Source organism: Lissotriton vulgaris, chromosome 10 (assembly GCF_964263255.1).
Source record: "Lissotriton vulgaris chromosome 10, aLisVul1.2, whole genome shotgun sequence".
NCBI lineage: Eukaryota > Metazoa > Chordata > Amphibia > Caudata > Salamandridae > Lissotriton > Lissotriton vulgaris.
The window spans coordinates 678,143,257-678,166,146 of record NC_141698.1 but is presented as its reverse complement, the minus strand read 5'-3'; the positions used below and the strand labels follow the sequence as shown (position 1 = coordinate 678,166,146).

The 22,890-nt window shown below is 41.6% G+C and overlaps 1 protein-coding gene across 1 annotated transcript in view; it reads left to right on the top strand.

The window, feature by feature from the left end:
* The window catches only part of ADARB2 (adenosine deaminase RNA specific B2 (inactive)), a 529,461-nt gene that overhangs the window by 58,989 nt on the left and 447,582 nt on the right, over positions 1-22,890 (top strand). The window contains exon 3 of the mRNA XM_086939814.1: positions 12,956-13,863. Coding sequence (XP_086795940.1) covers positions 12,956-13,863 — 908 coding nt within the window. The remainder of the gene's footprint in view (positions 1-12,955; positions 13,864-22,890) is intronic.

The window sequence follows — 22,890 nt, the reverse complement described above, 5'->3', positions numbered from 1 at the left end:
AAGTTTCTTTCTAAAAGTAAAGGGTTTCATCTAGGCTTTTAATCATATAGGCAAATCACCCCACTCCTTTGCTGCAAAGAGCACTAAATGAATGGCATTCAGCCCTATATTTTTCTAAAAAGAGGACTAAAATAAAGTGTGCAGCTGAGGAATGAAAGCTGTGCGATGGAGAGTGACATACACATTTGGCTTGTAAGTCAGCTGGTCTGCTGTAGCAGGGACGACGAGTGATGAGTATGCTCTTAAATACAAATACAAACCTTTTGTCAATGGGGAGCCAATAAAAAATTATCAAAACCAGGCTCACATGGATCCTTCTAGGTAAAGCCATTGCTGTACAAATGGTGCACATGTCACAGAGAGCTAGGTGGCACCCCAGAAATCAGAGTGAGTTTTTCTGCTAAGTATTCAGGTTTTTCTGTGTAAATGGCATATGTGACGCAATGGAAATTAATTGAGGCGTATATATACAAGGGAAGTCCTTTAGGTTTCTGGGTGCTGTTGTAATATTTTAATTCCCTAGTCAAACCTATCCTTCACATTGTTGCATCTTTTTGGAACAAGAGGCCCAGGTGCTGACCACACCCAACATGTCTGCCTTCTTCAGTACTGTCAAAGCTACAAAAAGGAACATATTTGATGTGCTTAGTTGTAAGATCCCTTGTTTTACAAGTATGTAGCTATTTTGAGACTGGAGAATGGTGTTAGAGGTTCCAATTTGAGCATCTTTAATAAAAACCAGTGTCTGTTTTCTCAGAGATAAAGAAAGTGTTATCAAATATACTTAATCACTGTGACAATTAGTGTATCATTTATAGTTTGGTGAATGGGCGACTTGGCACACACGTGGACGACGTCCTACCCACTATATTACAAGTGCATCATAGCCTATGGCATTTGAAATACAGGGGATGATATATCGATCACATTTTGATGGAGTTTCCATCCACCAAACTATAAACATGGCCCTCATTAGTTAGATGTTTGCCATTTCTTTACTCTGTAAGTTAACTAAACAGAAGATGCACTTTCTTCAGCAACCACTGAAGGTTTGTTATCAACAGAGCAAGCCAACACTCTATACATTTCGAGAGGTTTCAATTTTTGTCAAAAAATGTTCATTGAAGTTTAGCTGCCAAGTGGCCTACTGTGATGTGTTACCACCTTCAGCTCTTCCTGACTTTAAAGCCCAGAGAATATTGCTTTCTGGGACCTGTTGTTTCACTTTCAACATTGTAAGCCTGGCCACTAGAGCCCAAAATGTAGAATAATGCTGGCTTATTTAGCTTGCAATTGTGGAAGGAGTCGGACATGACATGGGGCCCTTGATAGTTATGTTCAGGTTGAAACAATCAACATGCAGAGTTAGAGGCACACAGCAGTATTGGCAGCATGCAACACAACAGGTTATGTGTTATTTGTAAATGATTGATGGCACTGCATCAGAGACAAACCGTTATGTTAGGTCCATTTTTTTCCACTGATAAGATTGTCTCCTCAGGGGTACCTTGGGGCTCATCTTTGAGCCCTTTATTATTTAAGATAAATGTGGCCACCTGATCTTGCTGATCACTTCTTTTGGAATTGAAGTCACATCTTATGCCGATGATACGCAGCTGATCTTAGTGTTAGGCAAAACATCTACAGCCTGATTCATCATTCTCCCGTTTTGCGAGCCCCTAATAGCGATTAATAGCGAATCGCTATTAAGGACTCGCAAAATGGGATTCATGTAGAAATTGCATAAAGAAATGCGATTCCTACATATTCCTTATTTGCGATTCGCAAATTGCTAATCGCAAATAAGGAATAACTCGCCATTCATTCCTATGGGCCAAAAGGCCCATAGGAATGAATGGGGAGTATTCCTTATTTGCGATTAGCAATTTGCTAATCGCAAATAAGATAGCGATTTGAAGGGTGCCAGGGGTGTCCAAAGGACACCCTGTAGCACCCCTCAAATGAAATTTTACACAGGTGTTGCACACACACATGTCCAAAGGACATGTGTGTGTGGAACATGCAACTCAGAAAAATGCATTTAAATGCATTTTTCTGAGTTTTCGCAATTTACCACGAGGTCTGACCTCGCGGTAAATTGCGGCCAGAAATTGCGAATTCTCAAAAAAAAATGGATGATGAATTGCATTTAAGGAATCTCAAATAGAGATTCCTTAAATGTAATTCCTCGCAGAATTGCGAGATCGCAATTAGCGATTTTTTCATTTGGGATGCTGAATCCCAAATGCAAAAATCGCACTCGCAAAGGGCCAGATTCTCAGAATCTGGCCCTTTGCGAGCGCAATTTTGTTTGATGAATCGGGCGGCTAGTGCCTCTGAGCTAAATTAAAAAAACTGAAATGGTCTGGTGGATGCAACTCAATCATTTAAAATGCAACGTGGACAAGACAGAGATCATATTGCTCGGAAAATCCAATACCTTTGACCCTGCTTTATGGTGGCCTAGCTCTCTGCCTCCGGTGCCTGCCACAATATAGGTTGTATAAATATATGGGGACTGAAATTTGATGCTTCTTTGTAATTTTACCCACAAGCTCTTGCAGTGGCAGGAATGTGTTTCAAGTTGATCAAATCACTGGAATGTTCTTTTTTTGAGTACTTCCCTCTAGACGCAATAAAGTCAGTGGCCTTTGCATTAATAACATCTAGATTGGACTACTGTAATAGTTTGTAGGCTCGTTTTTCGAACAAACTATTCAGAAACAGCAGGTAGGACAACATGCTGCTGCCAGATTGGTTTTGGAGCTCCCCCGTAGATCTTTGGCCTCAGCAGCCTCAGCAAAGTATTACACTGATTGCCAGTACATAAGAGGGTCCTCTTCAAACTCTCTTATTTACTTTTAGGGCATGCAGCTCATCGGGGTCTCAATATTTAATCAGCAAATACATTTTCAATAATTCACTGCCCAAACGTTTAGTGAAGTCCTGTTTCCATCCACCAAACTATAAACATGGCCCTCATTAGTTAGATGTTTGCCATTTCTTTACTCTGTAAGTTAACTAAACAGAAGATGCACTTTCTTCAGCAACCACTGAAGGGTTGTTATCAACAGAGCAAACCAACACTGTATAGATTTCAAGAGGTTTCAATTTTTGTCAAAAAGTGTTCATTGAAATGTAGCTGCCAAGTGGCCTACTGTGATGTGTTACCACCTTCAGCTCTTCCTGACTTTAAAGCCCAGAGAATATTGCTTTCTGGGACCTGTTGTTTCACTTTCAACATTGTAAGCCTGGCCACTAGAGCCCAAAATGTACAATAATGCTGGCTTAATTAGCTTGCAATTGTGGAAGGAGTTGGACGTGGCATGGGGCCCTTGATAGTTATGTTCAGGTTGAAGCAATCAACATGCAGAGTTAGAGGCACACAGCAGTATTATCAGCATGCAACAACACAGGTTATGTGTTATTTGTGAATGATTGATGGCACTGCATCACAGACAAACCGTTATGTTAGGTCCATTTATTTCCACTGAAAAGATTGTCTCCTCGGGGGTACCTCGGGGCCCTTAAGTAGCTTGGCACTGAGGAGTCAGGCTTATCCTCAAGGCCTAAGTGTAAAGTTTTGGTACAACATCACTATCGCAACACACTGCATACACATCAAAAAGACTCCACACCATATGTCTAAAATACTTGTCTTTGTAGTATACACACACTGAAATGAAAACAAGATACACAATGTATATACACTTTACAGAACTATGCAATTGCCAAACTTCCCCATTGAAATCAAAAGGAGATACACATTGGAAATACACTTCACAGTTATATGCAATTGTTGAACTTTCCCAATCGCAGAAAGGAAAAATAGTCACAGGTCTACACCACATGACTCAACCCTTCAGTGATTCAGCTACACCCGCCAATGATACACATTCCCCCAGCTGGCGCCCCATTGACTAGACAGTTGGAACCGCCTAACATGGAAAGAAATAGTTACTTAGTTTCGTCCAGCTGGATTAGACCTCCAGGCACCAGACTGCACCTGCACGAGTGCAGGATCATGATCCCCCTCGTAGACAAAAGGTTGTTACCCACGAGGCAGGAGTGCTTCCAAGGGTAGAGAATTATTTCCCCTCCGGTGAAGGTGTAAACTGCCGTAGCCCCACTAAAGTCAGCTGCAGGTGCCCACAAGACATACAAAACCGCTCAGGATTTGTCACAATGTTCTCCACAACAAAGTACCTTGTGGCGTGGGTCCAGGGAAATAGAGCCAATGACCTTGGATAGAGGCAGCGATGTCAGGCCCTGTCATCCTCCCAATCTGGAGGTCGAAGGCAGTCTCAGCTCCTGGCTCAGGTTCCCCCAACATCCCTCGGACACAACACGCTCTGGAGGGCAAACTAGCACAGGTCCCTTAGGTTGCAAGCACAGGTCCCTCGGTCTCTGTAAGCTTTCCACCTCACTCCTTGAACTCCTCGCGTCTCTGCACCTCAGTTGGCTGCTGATCTTTATGAACACACTCTTATGCACAGCGTGATGATGGTGTACTTCAGGACAAACCTTGTCCTAGCCAACAATCACTTCCACCTGTTTTCGCCACACCCAGTGCGGTCCTTACGATTTTGTGGAAACCTGGGATCTTGTGGCCAGGAGGCCAGCTAACCATCATTTAGAGAGAACTTTTGGACCAGGGCCATGACAGTTGGCTCTTAGCTGCAAGCCAGCAACATCCAGGCAAAATCCAATAAGTGATAATCCCCTTCCTGGAGCACAACAAGCCCCAGGCCACCACAAGTCTGCAGATAGTCCAGTTGCAGCCCCACCTGCCCTAATGATTCCTCGTGTCGATGTACCAGGGTCTCTAACTGCTGAAGCGAGAGCTCCAGTAGTTATACCCACAATGGTCTTTGAAGATTCAATCAGTTCAAGGGGCCACCTCTGAAATGCACAGGCCCTCTCTAAATTCTGTCCTGTCTGCCATCCTTTTTTTTTTAAAACATTTTTATTGTTTGCAAGAAGTGACAATATTCATAACAAATCAATTCCATAAGTAACATACAATTACCATTGATACAAACAAAAAAATAAGATTGAGGAATGAAAACATTATAAAGTATTCCGTGAATCATACTTCACATTGATTCTACTATTAAAGTAATAAACTACTAGAACAGAAAAACCAGATTAGGCCTAATCACAGCTCTTGACCATCAAAAAATCTCTTCCATATCTTTTCTTTCCTCTGAAGGGCTTTAGGACCTCTTAGCTTAGCTAGAGAGAACTCCATAGTTCTAATTTCATATACCAATGATAGCCAATCTGCAACCTTGGAGGGTTCTTTAGAAATCCAGACCCTGGCTATAATTAATCTAGCACATGCTAGCAAAATCGTTAAGAGATCTTTATTGGGACAATTCCTATCTTGAATATCTAACAAAACCCATTGTGCCGTAAGATCCATTGAACTTATTTGATTGAATTGAAGATGGTAAGATATACGATTCCAAAAATTGGAAAGTGCGGGGCAGTAAAATAACATATGTTCAATTCCAGCCGCGACAGTATTACATTTAGCGCACTTGGATTTATCTGTCAAAGAGTTATCCTGTGACCAGCTGGATATTCTTTGTGGTGTATAATATAATTCCGTGACTGTCCTATATAGTTGCATTTTCAAGTTGGAAGAATGAACTATATCATTTAAGTGGGTTAGGGCATTACCAATATGGACTGAATTGATATTTTGATCTAATCTGCGAGACCATTTAACTGCGATTTGAGTTGTATTTTCTCCCTTCTCCTTAATGAGCCATTGATATCCCCATTTAATCAGTGATTTAGTTTTTTCTGAATAAATACCCTCAAGCATTTCAGATTGTTTGACTTCCATTATCTTCAATTTGTTACAAAAAAAATCTCTAAGTTGTCTATATTTAAAGTGCATATCATCCGTAAGCCCATTTGTAATTTTTAAAGTCTCAAAATCCATCAAACCATTGATACCATACAGGTCTCCTAGTGTGTTTATATCCAGTCTCATCCACCGATTACCCAAACCATCCGAAGAAATGCCAGGAAGGCCAGGATTATTCCATAACCTAAGCTCAGCGTTGTAAAATGTGCAATTGCTAATGTGCAGGATTTTGTCCCAAATTCTGATAGCATGGTTAGCCGTCTTGAATTTTACTCTTTTAAAGTAATTAGGGTCATGGACACGTAATAGAAATTGGTTGGCATCAGCCCCCAGCATATACTGATGAAAAAATAAAGGAGGAGTATTCTTTAATAAGCTCCTAATGCGCAAAAAAAAAGTAGCTAAAAAGTAGAGATTAAAATCCGGAAAGGTAAGTCCCCCCTTAGAAATAGGTAATGTCAAAAATTTTACCGCCCTTCGTGCCTTTTTATACCCCCAGATAAAGCTGCTACAGATGCCATCCAATTTCTTAAAAAACAGCTTATTTGGCTGTAGCGGTATAGCTCTACACAAATAGAGTAGCTTAGGTAAAATTTTCATTTTGATCAGATTTAATCTCCCTAGTAAACTCAAAGGTATCTTATGCCATTTTTTAAAGCTCGCAGTTGTTTCTTTGAGAAATGACCCATAGTTTATTTCAACAATTTTCTCCACTTTAGCCATGAGCTTTATACCTAAATATACGGCTTCTTTGCAGGTTTTATAGGTGCATGTAACCGGGGTGTAGTTAAGTATAATTTGGGTTTTGTTAACATTTAATTTATACCCAGAGACTTTCCCATACTTGTATGCTTCCTCTATAATTGCAGGCATAGCTTTACAAACATCCGATGTATATATTGCGATATCATCCGCGAAAGCAGTTAATTTAAGGGTTATGTCCCCATGCTGAGCTGGTATTATATTAGTTTGGGCATTTAACGCATTTAAAAAAGGTTCTAAGGATAAAGCAAATAATAATGGTGAGAGGGGGCATCCCTGTCTTGTACCTCTAGCAATCTTAAAATTATTAGAATCTGTGCCTCCATAGCTAATCACGGCCCGTGGTTCATCATAGATTGACTTAACCCAATCTAAGTAAGAGCCATTTATACCCATTTTACTTAATACTGTCCACAGATAATCCCACCCCACTCGGTCGAATGCCTTTTCCGCATCTAACATTATCATACCGAGTGGGGTGTTAGTGGTTTCTGCTACATCCAAAGCGGTTATTGAGGTATTGACATGCATGGTGGTATCTCTACCCATCACAAAGCCATGCTGTTGTGGATTTACAATATCTGGCATATGGGGCGCTAGCCGATTAGCTAGGATTTTAGCAAAAAATTTTACATCGGAATTTAGTAGAGATATGGGCCGATACGAGCCACACTCTTTTTCTGGCTTCCCCTTTTTCAGAAAAAAGGAGCTTGTTTAGAGACAATAATAGAGTTAATAACTGTTTGTAGTAATGGAGCCAACTCTTGATAGCAGAGTTTGTAGAATTCTCCTGGTATACAATCTTCACCAACCGCCTTACCTAAAGGTAAATGATCGATAGCTATTTTAATCTCTTCAATAGTAATGTTTGAATTTAGATGTTGAATTGTTTCATGTTTAAGTTCTCGCGTTGAGCCTAGATGTTGATCAAGATATTTTTCAATCTCTATTTTGCTCGGTAACTCCTCTGGAGTATATAAATGTTGGTAAAATTTAACAAATTGATGTAAAATTTGATCCTCTTGCCCATATACCACTAAATCTGACCCAATTATTTCCTTTATTCTAGTTTTCGCTTTCCTATCTGCAGTTTTAAAGGCTAGTATTTTTCCGATACAGTCGCCGCCTTCGTATTGATCTAATTTGTATTTATGTAATCTAGCTGCATATCTTTCCCTTAGCGTTTTCCTAAGTCCAGCTTGTAGCCCTGCTAATTGTGTTCTAATTAAATCAATATTATTTTTTGATTGCAATGTTGCTTCAGCCAGTTGGAATTCCAGATCTGACAGTTTAGATGTCATATCCTTATTCTTATTGCGATTTTCTGCATTAAGCCTATATACATACTGTTGGACACACCCTCTGATGCTACACTTGCAGGTGTCCCATACAGTATTGATGCTAGCTGAGTTAATATTTAGCACAATAAATTCCTGTATATGGTTTTTGATTAATGTAATGAATGTTGGGTCAACCAATAGGTGTCTAGGAAAAGTGAATTTTCTTAATTTTACATTCTGATTTTCAATAATAATTTCCACAAGAAGAGGATTATGGTCCGATGTTACTTTGGGACAGATTTCAATCATGCAGTTTTCTAAAATACGTTCAGAGGCCCATATCATATCAATCCTAGAACATGATCTGTGCGGGGCAGAATAATAAGTAAAACCTGGCACCTTTGGGTGTTTAGACCGCCATATGTCTCTAATATTATTTAGTCTTGCCAGTTCTAAAATTGCAGTTCTTACTTTGTACATTCTTTTATAATTCATTGGTCCCGTAGAATCCATTTTATAGTTCATCACACAATTAAAGTCTCCAGCAATAATAATTTCCCCTTCCCATTCTAGTAGTTCTAAACTTAAATCTTCATAGACTTTAGGCTTATCAATATTTGGGCCATATACCGCACAGAATACTAGTTTAGTGTTAGCACCTTGAATCTGTGCTATTGCCCATCTACCTCTATTATCTGTGGCAGTTTTCATTATGTCTAATTGAAGTGTTCTTTGTTTTAAAATAGCGACCCCCCTTATGGTCTCATTCAGCGAAGTACAGATAACCAATTCATAACCTAGTTGTGTTAGCAGTTTTCTATCTTGATATTTTATATGAGTTTCTGTCAGCAGCACTATGTTAGGGTTATACATTTTAATCTCTTCCTGTACTAAATTTCTTTTACTTTTATTGTTTAGGCCATCTACATTCCAACATAAGATTCTTAACTTAAGCATTTATTTAATATTGGTCTTATACATAATGTACTCCTATTCCTCCAGGTTTTAACCTTCATTAACATTACATTCCTACTTTTCTTAAACAAAAATAGAACGTCAAATCTTGCAAACACATTTTTCACTTTTATCACCACCCCCCACCCACGACTCCCGTTGCCACCCTTGCCCTTGTGGCAACCCCACCCCCTCCCTTGCACTGCCCCGTTCCTTGGGGGGGAGCTCCCCTCTAGCACTGCTGCCGCTGGAGTGGCAGCTCTGTGAAGAAGCATACATGAGTGGTTGCTCAAACCTATGTTGATTCATGCCTTTTGTATCTATATTTAACTCACATTCAAAATATCGCACTAAAGTAAAGGAGAAAAAAAAAAAAGAAAGAGGACAGAGGGTATACACATATGCCTGTATCTAACCTGCCTTCTTGTACTTAAACAAAAAAAAGAATAAAAGTATAGCACTAATTCTCTTTTTCTTTTTGCTTTCTTCTTTCATTATCACATGAGAATTTTTCCAAACATTGTTCCGCAGATAGAGGATCGGTGAAAAAGGCCACTTGTCCATCCCGAATGACCTTAAGGCGAGCAGGCTCTTGAAGATAGGCCAAACATCCTATATTTTTAAAGGCATCAATTAATTTCCGAAGTTCCCACCGTTTATCCATAGTTGCCTTAGTTAAATCAGACTTCACAAAAAAAGTAGGTTTAGATCATTATCTTTAGTGGGGCCAAGACCCTGCCCCTTGGAATGCAGGTGCCAATTCCTCCCTCACATAACCATCCCAGAAAGACCCCTAAGAGTCGGAGGTCTGCAGTTTCCATTGAGTCCCTACTTTATGGCCTCAATCAGGAATGTACACATATAACTGTCCCCCCAGCACCCAGATGTGAATTGGAGGAAGGCACACAGAGCCACGAGCATCAAAATGCCCACTTTCCCAAAAGTGACAAGTACACACGTGTAATGTTGGATCCTCTCACACTACTGGAGAGGATTAGCCATTACAAACTCATCTATATCAAACACAATACTGCTACTATTCCTGCCAATGAAATACTGCTCAATAGCCTTTCCCTACATTCCCTAATGCTAATCCAATGCGAGAAGCAGTCCCTACAGTCCCAAACACACCACCCGATGCCATTCATGAGCCTTACATGCACGCACACACACATACACTACCTCTTGCCAACACCGCAGCCTGTCACCAGGTGGAACTCTGTTATAGCAAGAGATATGCAGAATCTTGCAACATAGCTTTTTAAATGCCAAACCCAGTAACAGTAACCTGTGCACGCAGGCCCCACCAGGGCAAACCTGTGGCACAATCGATGAGCTAGCTCTGTGGATGCACAACCAGTGCTTCAGACCCAAAGAGGACCATTTGAGACTCATGCCCGGGGTATATGTTTTGCCCTTTGACAAGGGACATGCAGCTAAATCAAATCAGCCAATCATACATATGACGAGCACAGCACTTTGGCACTGAATGGCAGAGCCAAGCACGCTCAAAGTCCTAAGCCAGCAAAACAAGGTCCAAACAGGAGGTTGGCTGCCAAAAAGTTCAGGGGAGACCACACCAAATGATGTCCAGTCTGACAGTTTTCCTACTCAGAAGACATATATCTGGAGTTCACTAGCAATGTACGATAGGTTTTGGAACAGGTTGCTCATCAGCAGAGTAATCAACTCTGCTGGAGATGAAGTTCACTCTAAGTGGGTATTCTTTCAACATGGGTGGCAACAGCAGATGTCCAGGCCATGATATTTCTAACGGATGGTTGGCAGCTTATTAATAATCATGGAGCATAATTGTTTTACATTCACCCCCAGGTTTCATGCCAGCTGACCTTCCATGGTAAATCTGTTTAGTGTGTCATGCCTGGAATCCTTCATGTCTTGCAGATTGATGGGATGCATGTATTTATGTGGCATGCAGGGGAATACATGAGGGGTTGTGATGAAACAGTCTGGGGATCTCCAGTGTATATGTATCTCCATGAATGTGGTTTCTGTGTTAGATAGTAGCAGCCCACCTTGCCCTGTCATTGGTCCTTGCACTGTTTACACATCTATGCACAGTCCATTATAGCTACATTGTTTTATGTCAGGATTGGATCAACAAGGGCTTCGATGAAAAAGTATTACAACACTTCGGGCATTTTAGCCAGTGGCCCACAAAGAAGCAACAACTTGACAAACATTCTGATCAAGGTCATGGCGGATAGTGATATTTCCTGAACAAACAATATGTGCCGATTGCCCATCCCCACCCCTTGTTTTCATCTGTGGCAGAAGAGAGTAGAAGCCCGGTTTGGCTAGAGGACTATATAAGAGAATGACAATTCCCTAAGGGTGTCAAGGGATGTCTGCAATTATTAGGAGGCCATGAGATGTTTCTTAGCTAGCAACAGTCCTGACGAAGGATGTATTTCAACGTGATTGGTTACCACAACATTGCAAGCACTTCACCAGTTCTCAGTGTCTAGTTCAACTGATCCCCAAATGCCACTATTTATTAATATAAGCTGTCCTATGAGTGAGGAATTGAGGTAATCTTGTTCTGCTCTGTGTTCCAGAGACTCTCCGTGATCCTGCCAGAGGAACCAATAGCAGGCCAGAACCAATGGTAGGAAATGCAGCTGCACTCTGACAGAGCTGGAGCCAGACTGTTAGGATTGATTAATCAAAAGGCTGGCTGTTGCTGTGATCCGAAGAAGATGCATACTGTCCTGCTTACATAGAATATTCCTACATCAGCTCATGAATCATAGGTCTCCTCCTTCAAGTACTGATGTGAGGGCCAATACCTGCGCGAGAAGTTGGCCATGACCTGAGACCATCTCCTAGAGATAGATAGGAAAAAAGATTCTGTTGTGCCATAACTTCTAGAGTTAAAGGGAAGAACTAAACTATTATTTTGGGTGAACCAATGCTGTTGTGCCAGTTTCCAAAGCAACTCTTTCTCCAACTTTCAATAGCCCTACTCACCCAAAGGTGTAGATCACAAGGTTGTAGACCTTAGCATGCTCTCTTTGTGGCACCGAGGTTCGGCCCTATTTGATTTTGGAGGTTGTATTGTCTTCTTGAACCCCACTCTCTCCAAGTCAGTCATGTGCTCCTGCAACTAAGGACCACAGCAGCATGTTTATCCCAAGTGACCGGTTCACTTCCTTTCAGCTGCATCCCTATAGTGCACTATCCTCCACAACAACCATTTGAAGGGCTCTGAGTGTGTGCGCAGTGTCCAGTTGCTATACGGGGGCTCTAAAGCAGTGACTTACTTCCCCGTGGAACGCTGTAAGCACCTAAGCAGAACTCCTTGACTCATCCGCCGACATCTGACACTGACTCTATGCTGCATGGGCAGAACCACAGAGAATGTCCGCACAATTGCATGGCTTAGCATGCAGCCCACTAGGGAATCCAGAAGGCCGGATTGGCCAGTCCGGCAATACTACTACTCCAGAGTATATGTTTTCTGCAAATACTTTTTTATCCTTGATGCTAAAACATGCACTTCTAGCTTGATATTTCGTCTTTGTTTTTGTCATTGAGCATCTGGTTCTTATCTGGTTATTGAGAGACTCTGTCCCCCAAAAATTGGAGGGTATTTTAAATTACAAGTTGCAGGATGCAATCAATCATTGAATTGTACTGAACATCAATACTGCATTAAATGCTACATAAAATGCATGCGCCATAGTTTGTGAATTTTGGCCTGGAACAAAGAACAAAGAAGATGTATTTTACCCTATTCCTAGTGCATTTGTTCCATTTTCCACTAGTGCGCAGCTTACATAGTCCGTACCGCGGTGTTTAATTGTGCCTCTGCATTTATAATGTGTAAACAAAGAGACTTAAATACATTTTCAAAATATGCATATTTTGTATTTAAAAAAAGAAAATATGAATGTCCCTGTCTTTTAAAGCAACAGTAAGAACTATAGAGCATTATTCAATACAAAAAAAGATGCAATACATTTGCAAATGCTATGGGCACATTTTTTGCACTTTGCAGGTGGCATGAGAGCTTTATGCTATGGAATTTAAGAAAATTCTTTTGTGTTTTTTTGCACAGGTACAAGCAGCACTGAGGTGAAGGAAAACCGCCATGTTGGCAACATAGAAGATTATACCATGTCATCTGGAGACAGGGCGCGAGGAGGATCAGCCAGCATAAAACGAAAAAGGCCCCTAGAAGAAGGGAATAATGGTCATTTCTGCAAACTTCAACTTATCTGGAAGAAACTCTCCTGGTCAGTAACACCAAAGAATGCACTAGTGCAGCTGCATGAACTCAAACCAGGTTTACAATACAAAATTGTTTCCCAGACGGGCCCGGTGCACGCGCCTGTCTTCGCAGTGGCGGTGGAAGTAAATGGACTCACGTTCGAAGGTGAAGGACCCACAAAAAAGAAAGCAAAAATGAAAGCAGCAGAGCTTGCCCTGAAGTCATTTGTTCAGTTCCCGAATGCCTGCCAGGCTCACTTTGTCATGGGGAGCTGCATTAGCCCATCCACTGACTTCACATCTGACCAGGCAGACTTCCCCGACACGCTATTCAAGGAGTTTGAACCGTCGACACACAGCGAGGACTTCTCGGCCTGTAACCCTGTTAGTAATGAATTGCTTTCCACCGCCTATAGACATGGAAGGTTCCTCTGCCACACGTTGGACCTAATGGGCCGCGCCAAACAAAATAAGCACAAGATGGCGTCGCCAGCTGAGAGTGAGAAGAACCCAGTGGTGATGCTAAATGAGCTGCGACCCGGGCTGAGGTACGTCTGCCTCTCGGAGACCGTGGAGAAGCAGCACGTCAAGAATTTCGTGATGGCGATGAGAGTGGACGGCAGAACGTTCGAAGGCTCGGGGCGCAGCAAGAAGCTGGCAAAAACTCAGGCCGCGCAAGCCGCCCTGCAGGCCATCTTTAACATCCGGTTGACCAGTCACGTTCCCAGCAGGAGTAAATGCAACCAGCTGCCACAGGTGAGAGTGCCCCAGGGAGATGGCAAAAGGTTGAAAGGGCTGAGTGAGGAATGTTGCTTGTCTCATAACATTACCTGCTGGGGAGTCAGGCCAACCTCCTCAAGGTCTAGCAGAGAAGGAAAATCATGCATTAGCAAAAAAAGAAAAGCATGTCATTCTGTTATGTTTTAAAAAGTTCTATACTGTCATCATTTCACTCCTTAGGTACACGCCAGCGAACCTTGTCTTCAGACGAATAGCACAGTGTATAGGAATGGGTCCTGTTTTTATTGACCTTGTTCAAAAACGCCATTTTTAGCCATATTTTCGATATACTCTGCACTGCATTAGACCTACTAGCTTGCTGTCTGCAGACTCAACGCAAGAGCGGCCCGTGCAGGTAAGAGAGGTGGCGCGGCAGGGCCAGGTTGGGGGCGGGGGGATTTTGACTGAAGCCTAAGAGGAAACATTCTTTATTTAATTTTCCCTCTTGTACATCTATCGAAAAAAAACCACCCCCCAGCTGCACCGCCCCACCGCTCTTACCTGCACGGGCCGCTCCTGCTGCAGAGTTGTTTTTGCCTGTGCTTTTTAACTGTGCCTTTGTTAGGCTTGTTTTACTCTTTTGTTGTCCAAATTTATCTGCTTTCTAGGAAGCCACTATTTTCCTCATGAAGGATATTTTCCTTAAATATATTCGATGTCTATGATGTCATACTGTTTTCATAGGTGAAGAGCGAAGGAATACGCCTCCTTACTTCGATGTGAGAGAATTAATGGTGTGCCACTGTTTGTACATTTATTTGTGAGTAGGAGATTATTACAAAAATATGGCAAGGCTGTTAAATTTGTTAGAATACTTTGCCACATTTATTAGGCACATTTATTTTCCCCGCTGTGGCCTGGGGAACAGATAGGAAGATTGATGGAAATGTGCATGCTCATGACAAATGTTTTGAGGCTGGTTCTCCCTTTTTCAATTTACTACACACCAGGCCTCTCTTGATGGCTTGGAGGATTTGTTTATCTGTTGGCTCATCAAGTGACAGTGATGTTTTGACCATGCATAGGAAGAGACCAGGAGGAATAACTTTTATGTTTTTTCAGCCCTTCTCAGAGGCAACTCTTTCTTTCTATCTGTTTGTATTCTTTGTAGATCTTTGTTGGAGACTGGGGGCTTGATTTACAAAGGGCCTTCGCACTCGCGTCGGAGTCCCTGCAGTAGTGAGGGAATCCCTGCACTCGGACATAATCTCCACAATGAGAGCTCTCATTGCGGATATTCTGTCCTGAGTGCAGAGACTTCCCCACGGCAGCGGGGCCCCCACCATGAGTGCAAAGGCCCTTTGTGAATCAGGCCCTTTGACTTGGGCACTGCATGTTCACTGCCAATTTCAGGTTTATAAAGAACTAGCTTACCCGTCGCGCGTTGCTGCGATCTCATAAGAAAGGAAATTTAAGAAAACTTGTTATGATAACATTCAATTTACATTGTGTCATTTTTATTGAACCGTATTTATTTTAATATGGAAAAAATTTTAAAGTGTTTTAATTCTGTTTATTTATTTGAGTGCTTGTGGATACACAGTATTTTTTGTTTTTCCGTCTGGTGCGTACACAAATAAATCAGAAGATTTTCCGACGCGTGAGCTGGCCACATACAGTTGTCCATGTGAGAAGCACGGATTCTCCAAATCTAGTCCACACACTTCCAGCGATTGTCCTTGTGCTTTGTTGATGGTCATTGCAAAAGCGAGTCGCACCGTAAACTGTAAAAGTTCAGTATTGGAAAGATTATGAGGGCCCGGGGGGCGATATTTAATTTTATTTTTTTTTTGCCAGAAATCTTCCCAAAGTTTCATGGCGATCGGATGAATGGTGTAGTAATGCATAAAGGACAAACAGACATACTTTCGTTTTTATATATATAGATAGATGTCTGAACGGCATTTATCACTGCAAGTCAGTAACACCTTATTGAGAGGAAATGGCATTGTGGTTCGCCCACACCAGTGAAAGTGAAAGACTGAAAATCTGGGCCAACCTTGCCAACTTCGTGGTGATATTTAATTGTACATTTCTAGATATGCCACAAACACTGAGTCATCAGTAAAAGGCACTCGTGTTTTGTAATTATTATAGGAGGAGTCATGAAACACTATATTCATAATTTGTGACTCAACAGGCTTATTAGATGAAGTAAAAGAGGGTATGTTCCCAGCTGGCCCAAACTCAAATCATGTTCTAGCTTTGAAGATGCCTCACAGTATCTCTCTTGAAGCATTTTTGCCTTTTGTACCAGCATAAACATTTGCAATGTGGTGTATTAGGTATGACCTCCCACGGGATCAGGACAAGGGGGCCACCTCAGATTCCTTTGTGAGTACAGATGGCAAAGCTCTTTGAAATGTAAGTTTGGGCCAGGTACAGTCCTCCCAGTTATCCTGCCCGTATAGTCCATCCTGTCCACACCTATGCCCCCTTTGTGTGACTGTCTGTGAGCAGTACATAAACCTCAACAGTAGCCATTCACAGTCATGTGACCCAGGACACTGGCAAAAGGCACAAATGGCTAGGACAAAAAACGCCAACTTTTTAAAAGTGGCCTTTTTGAACTGTGACTCAAAATCTGACTTTACCTTTAAAGAGGATTGTAAATCACAATTCATTGGAGTGTAAACAGCATGTCTATATCTGCTCCCGATCTAAAGTTATTACTTTTTAATTGTAATAAGGCAACCCAGTGATAGTCCATTGGAGAGATACAGCTGTGCAAAACTGTTTTAGGAGTTTTTCGCTGGCAAGTCATGTAAAACTTAAGTACAAAGGCCATATCTTTTAAATATTATACACCCTAACTTATGAGCCTTTAACCCTACCTGAGAGGTGACAAATAAGTATTAAGACGGAAGGTTCAGGCTTTGCAAAAGGGTTTTTTTGGCAGGTCAAAATGGCAGTTTAAAACTCCACTGCAGTGGCAGGCCTGAGTCATGTTTTAAATTGATACTGTAGGGTGTGGCACAGAGTGCTGCAAGTTCACTAGTAGCATTTACTTTAGAGGCCCTGGGTACATGTAGTACCATTTACTAGGTACTTAAAAGAAAGTTACATGTGCCAAACAGGTGTAGGACAATTGTTTAATGTTTGAAGGAGAGGGCACAAGCACTTTAGCAGTGGTTGGGATGATGCATTTGGGAATGCTTCATCCCGAATGCAAAAATTGCAATTTAAGAAACCGCAAAATTGCGATTACTTGCATTTAAGGAATCTCAAATTGAGATTCCTTAAATGCAATGCATTAATGTTAAAAAATAGCGATTTCGCTAATAGGGGTCGCAAATTACCATCAAGTTGAACTTCATGCTAATTTGCAAAAGCTTTGAAGAATGCACTAAAGTGCATTTTTCAAAGTTCCATTTTACACACAAACATGCCCATAGGGCATGTGTGTGTGCAAGATGTACCCATATGCAGATTTCAGGGGTGCAACAGGGTGTCCTTTTGACACCCTGGCACCCTAGAAATTGCAATCTCAATTTGCGATTCTCTATTTGAGAATCACAAATTGAGATTGTCTTCCCATTTATTCCTATGGGCCTCTAGGCCCATAGGAATGAATGGGGAGGTATTCCTTAATTGCGACCCGCAATTTGCGAGTCGCAATTAAGGAATTTTAAGAAATCGCTATTTTTTAGTGATTTCTTCATGCATAGCCTTTTGCTATTCCTTATTAGCGAATCCTTATTTTTCGCTAATATGGAATCGCAAAACGGATGCTTGATGCATCTGGGGGTTAGACCTTAGATGTGCATTTATAAAATCGCATTGTGAGAAATGTTTGTATCTGTCAATGTACAGTAGCCCATCCACACAAGCAAACCATTGTCAATGAGCACAAACATGGCGCATCTGTGGAAGCTTTGTCAGAGCAATTAAGCAATTCGCAATTCTCTTTTTAAGTGCATGTAGATATGTAGTTAAAACTGATAAACATGTAATAAGACACAAGAAAAAACAAAAATGTCGAAAAGAGATAAAGCGTTCACATGTCTTCCAAAAGTATAAACCATGACCAGTAAAAATCAAAGGGAAAAAGTGTTGCTCATAGTATAGCATTTCTGTTGCATTTTATTCCATTCTTCAGGACCCAAAGTGCTTCTAGGGTACTTGAGTAAATTTGGTGCATATTTGTAGGGTGTGAGTTTATGTTGTGACTCAGGTGGAAAGCATTAGGTGTCTTGTGTGAGGTTCAGAAAGATATTCCAAAGTAGTGTGATTTACTTTGTGGCTGCACGTGGTCATGGAGTGCTGCCGAAAGGTGTAAAGCAGATAGTCACCTTTGCAGGTATTTACCATTCAATATTTATTATCCTTCTTGTCATATGTTTGAGAATAGCTAGGTTTTGCACCTCTCCTGAACTGGAAGACATGGAGCAATCTTATTCTCTGTATTAATAAATTCTAGAGATTGGCTGCCTGTATGGAAAACTTCACGAGACTGTGAAAGATTGGATGGTCAGGAAGGAGTCCGTCTGGAATGGAGAGTCCTTCTTTGGCAGTAGGTGCAAAGTTTGAGTCGAGGGAAGATTACGCAGCAATGGCTCGTCTGGTGGTTAATGCATAGCAACGGAATGAGATTGGTTTTACCACAGGCAGCTAGCATCAAGCTTGAAGGGCCGCACTGATGTGGGTGTGTTTTTTAGGGGTTATCTGACAGCTGCATTCTGTATTTGTTGGGGTCTGCAGGTTAAGTAGAGGGTGGTCCCAAGTTTCAGTTTGTTGGTATAAAATAGGTATGACATGATATATGTAAATGTATTCCTTGTTTATATCCTAAAACTCTTGCATGTATCAGGCTGTCGTTGACCCCATTGGGCAACACAGCCCAGGAACCATACCCGGAGCATCCATTCCAAGTGGTGCCTATAAAATCAAGTCCATGCCTAGCTTCCAATGCATGTTTTATGAGGAGCATGAGAAGTTTATACGGCACAGTCATACATACACATACATACTTGAGGGATGCTAATGGCTTTTCTTAATGACTGGTAGGTAGTAAATGTCCTAGACCTTGTTTAGAAATTGTTTACTTTCATTGTATGGAAATATGAGGTGTTGTGTGTGTTTATGAAAAGATCACTGCAAAGAAGTATACCTTTATGATCCATTGACCTATATGGACGCAATACAATACTCTGACCTGGCACACCTTATTTACCACTGTCCCATGGTTAAAAATGTTTGGGGTAAAATATTCACCTTCATAAACAAAACACTAGGATGCTCACTAAAAGATGACTTTGCTACACTTACCACCACATTCTTTACAAAGGAGCTAGACTCTCAACATGATAGAGACCTACTTAACCTCCTGCTGACAGCAGCGGTTAAAATTGTACTCACCAATTGGAAGGATACTTCCAAAGCAACCTTCAAGTGCTGGCTCAACTGGGTGACGTACCTCAGAGGAGCGGACAACACAGCTCTAAGTAACCCACCATGGAGACAACCACACAGGGGCATGTGGACGTCCCTGGACAAGATCCTGGACCCATACAAACCACCATGAATAGTCATATCAAACTGTAGACAAAGGGAGCGCAGCCACACCCCCCTCTGGACCAAGACCCCACCGAGATACTACGATATTGCGAGTATGCTACTCTCTTTCCTCTCCATCTTGATTTCCTACTTCTCCCCTTCTCACACCCTCCTTCTCCTCTTTGCGGGACAGTAGACAGGGGGACACCCACACATATATTCTAGAAACCACCAATACCAGTAATGTAACCAGGCTGGGCTGCTACCCTGTACCGATAAAGCGCTGATTGAATTTATGTTACATGTTTTATGTTTTTATGTTGTATGGGAAATAAATCCTATAAAAATATATATATATATATATAAAAACAAATCAGATTCTGAGCCAGAATGTACTACATTTGGAAAACATAGGGCCCCATTTAACAAAGTTTGCCCGTGCCTTGGTACATTACAATGAAATGTAGCACTTTGCATGGAGAACTTTAAAATGTTAAGTACATTGACCCTATCTTTTGCAACTCCGTGGGTCCCACAACACCAGCCAAAACTTTAGTAAATGAGGGTCCTACTATTAGTAAATTTGATTATGTTGCAAAATTCTGAACAATGACTCTCTCAGCACATCAGGCTACAGACCACACTTTAGACAAGGTATTTTGCGACAGTCATTGTATTCCATAGTTAAAGCCCCTTAGACTTTAAAAGACCCTATTCTTGGAACAGATACCATACACAGGACTGTTTTTAAATCCTAAAAGCTAGCCAGAAAACTGGAAATCCTGTTCAATATGTTTGTCAGTTTTTAATTAGCAGACAATATACATTATGTTGGGCGGCTTGAGCAATTCTACGGAAATATGTTACCTATCCGTGAGCTCAGGCTGCCATAAACCAAGGCAGCGTTTCTAAATTAATATGATTTTTCTAGTTTCAGCAGAATTAATGTTTATTGGCTCAGGAGAGGCCCGCAAAGGCTCTGGCAATTGCTTTTAATTGTTGAAGTAATTTTGTTTCCTTAATTACAACAACAGTGCTGAATCCTGTTGACTGTGTTCTTTTATGCCCCGAGGAAACAGGGCTCTGCCGCTCTTCTTTGTCACAGAAGTAAATGAGCGTTCAGATGAACACGCTCTTTCATTTCCAGCCACGCTGGGATTTGACGAGCGAACATGGAGCCGTTCTGTCTTTAGTTACAGGGACTTTATCAAGTCAAAATAATATTTGTGTCGCCCTCTGGATGAGGCAGTCCAAAGCTTGGTCCTGTCACACCAGCTGCTTGGAGCTTTCATGAATCCCAAAGAACACATGACACCTTGAAATGCTGCATAATGTACAGAATCAAATTCCCAGCTGTTACTGCATTTGTTTTTGTTTTGATGGATTTTAATATGTTCTTAAATATCCTGTTTTTGCCCCATGCAGTCAGGCACTAACACCCATTAGAACATTGGAATGTTGGGAGCTCCGTTGCAGACAATGGAGTGCTCCCTGCTTCTACGGGCCGGTAAAGGCCCGCAGAGCAACATCCCAATGTTCTACAAAGGCTTCTCGAAGCTCGAGGGGATTTATATCCCCTCGAGCTTCGAGAACCCTTTGTTTAATTTGTTAGAACATTCTGCCCTCTAGTGGCAGAATGTTCTAATAGCCTTATAGCCCTTCGTAGCAGGGCTATACCGGCAATTAAAGTCCTGCTGTCTCGTTAAAGTCCCTCGCCTTCGGCTCAGGGCCCGTCCAATCATTATATATCCCCTTCTTCAGCTTGGACCCATACATGTGGGCATGTAATTAACAGTAGTTAACTCACTCTATAAAGAGTGTTAAACACTGTTAATGCTTTTCAGCAGAGAGAAGCCTGGTGTAATTATTTTATTGCTATAAGGCACCCCCACGCGAGGTAGCCAAGTGCTGTAATAACAGATGCAACGGTTGCACTGATATTTGGGGGTAGGCTTTAGATTTGTTTCTCTTGTGGTGGCATGGTGGTACCTCTTTAAGAGAAGAGGGAGCAGACTTTTCTCCTGATAGTGGAGGGTGTACCAAGCTCTTTTGACATGTTATATGAGGCATCCCCACACATGAAAGGCATTGCCTCAGGCAGTGTTTCCTGAAAATTAAAGAAAAAAGATTTGTTTGCTTTGCTCTGTACATAATATGATGAAAAAACAAGGGAATTCAAGAGTGAATATGTTATCTCAGAGATAAATGGTTCTCCATCCATATTCATGAGTAACAGCAAGTACAGATGTCCCTCTATGACTATCACTAAGAGTCTCCTGGAAATTCTCATGAGGTCAGTAACATGAGTTGGAAGTGTAAATTCCCCGTCAGAATTACAAGCCGGGGAGGAACGCAGCGGAGTCGTTTTGTTCATTTCAGTATGCCAAAAGCAACTGAAATCCTGGCCTCCAACGCCAATTATAAATGAGGAATAATGGCGAAATTAGATTTGAAAAGATATATTCCCTGGGGAACTCATTTTTAAGGAGACCTTCAGGGTTCCACTAGTAGTCCCCCAGACCCTCCTCCACCAGCCCCTAGAGCTATTGATTATGCGGTATTAGTAAACTCAGGGGTGGGAGGGCAAAGTGACCAAGGGAAATAACAGAGAACTCAGACCGAAGTCCTGTCCATATAACCTCACTACGGAAAGACATTTTAATAGTTTTCATTAACCACTTTCAGCAACCTGGGCCTTTCGTGCACACAAATATTTGCAACAGCCATGTATCAGTGTACGAGTAAACATCAATCTTGCAATCCTTAGTAGCAGTGAAATATGGGAGGCTAAGGGACCCCTTAAATGAATGTACTGCACAATATAGTAGTGTGAAAACTTCAAATGCATAACGTGCAGTGCGTACAAGCACAATAAATGTGCACATGGAAACAATCTGTCAGCAAGTTACTGTGGGGTTGGTGGGTTAGGAACGTATGTTTTTTTACTGTATAAGGTTTCTCTTTCCTCAAACTGACCCCTGTCTTTTACGTTGGCTTCAGTTCTGTGCGGTTCTGTTTGGCTCTACACGCAGAATGACGCCATAGTAGGTTCTTTAATACCTTCTTTGCTTAGAATCAGGGATGCTTTAAGGCATGGGCAGAGTGGAATATTGCCCAGGGTCCCATCTTCCAGGGAGCCCCTTGGGAAAGTTAATTGTGTTTCTATATCAAATCTATTTGTCTATATCTACCTCTTTTGTTCTGTCTGCCTAATTGTACCCCAGAATCTAACTTTCGCTACCCAGTGTCATCTGAAGGATTTTGGAACGTCAGCCAAGGTGTGTTTTAGCTGTTTTTGTTTGACCCTGTTTCTGAAAATGTGCTGTATATTTCGGTACTGTTTGTCATCTAGCAGGCGCGTATTACCGGAAAGTGGGTAATTACATTCATAGTTATTCCAAACAGAGGGCCCCAAAATATATCTTGCCCTGGGCCCCAAAGATACTTAAGAGGACACTGCTTAGAATTGGGAGCAGTGCACTGTCTGGCATTGCCTTTGAAAAGGAA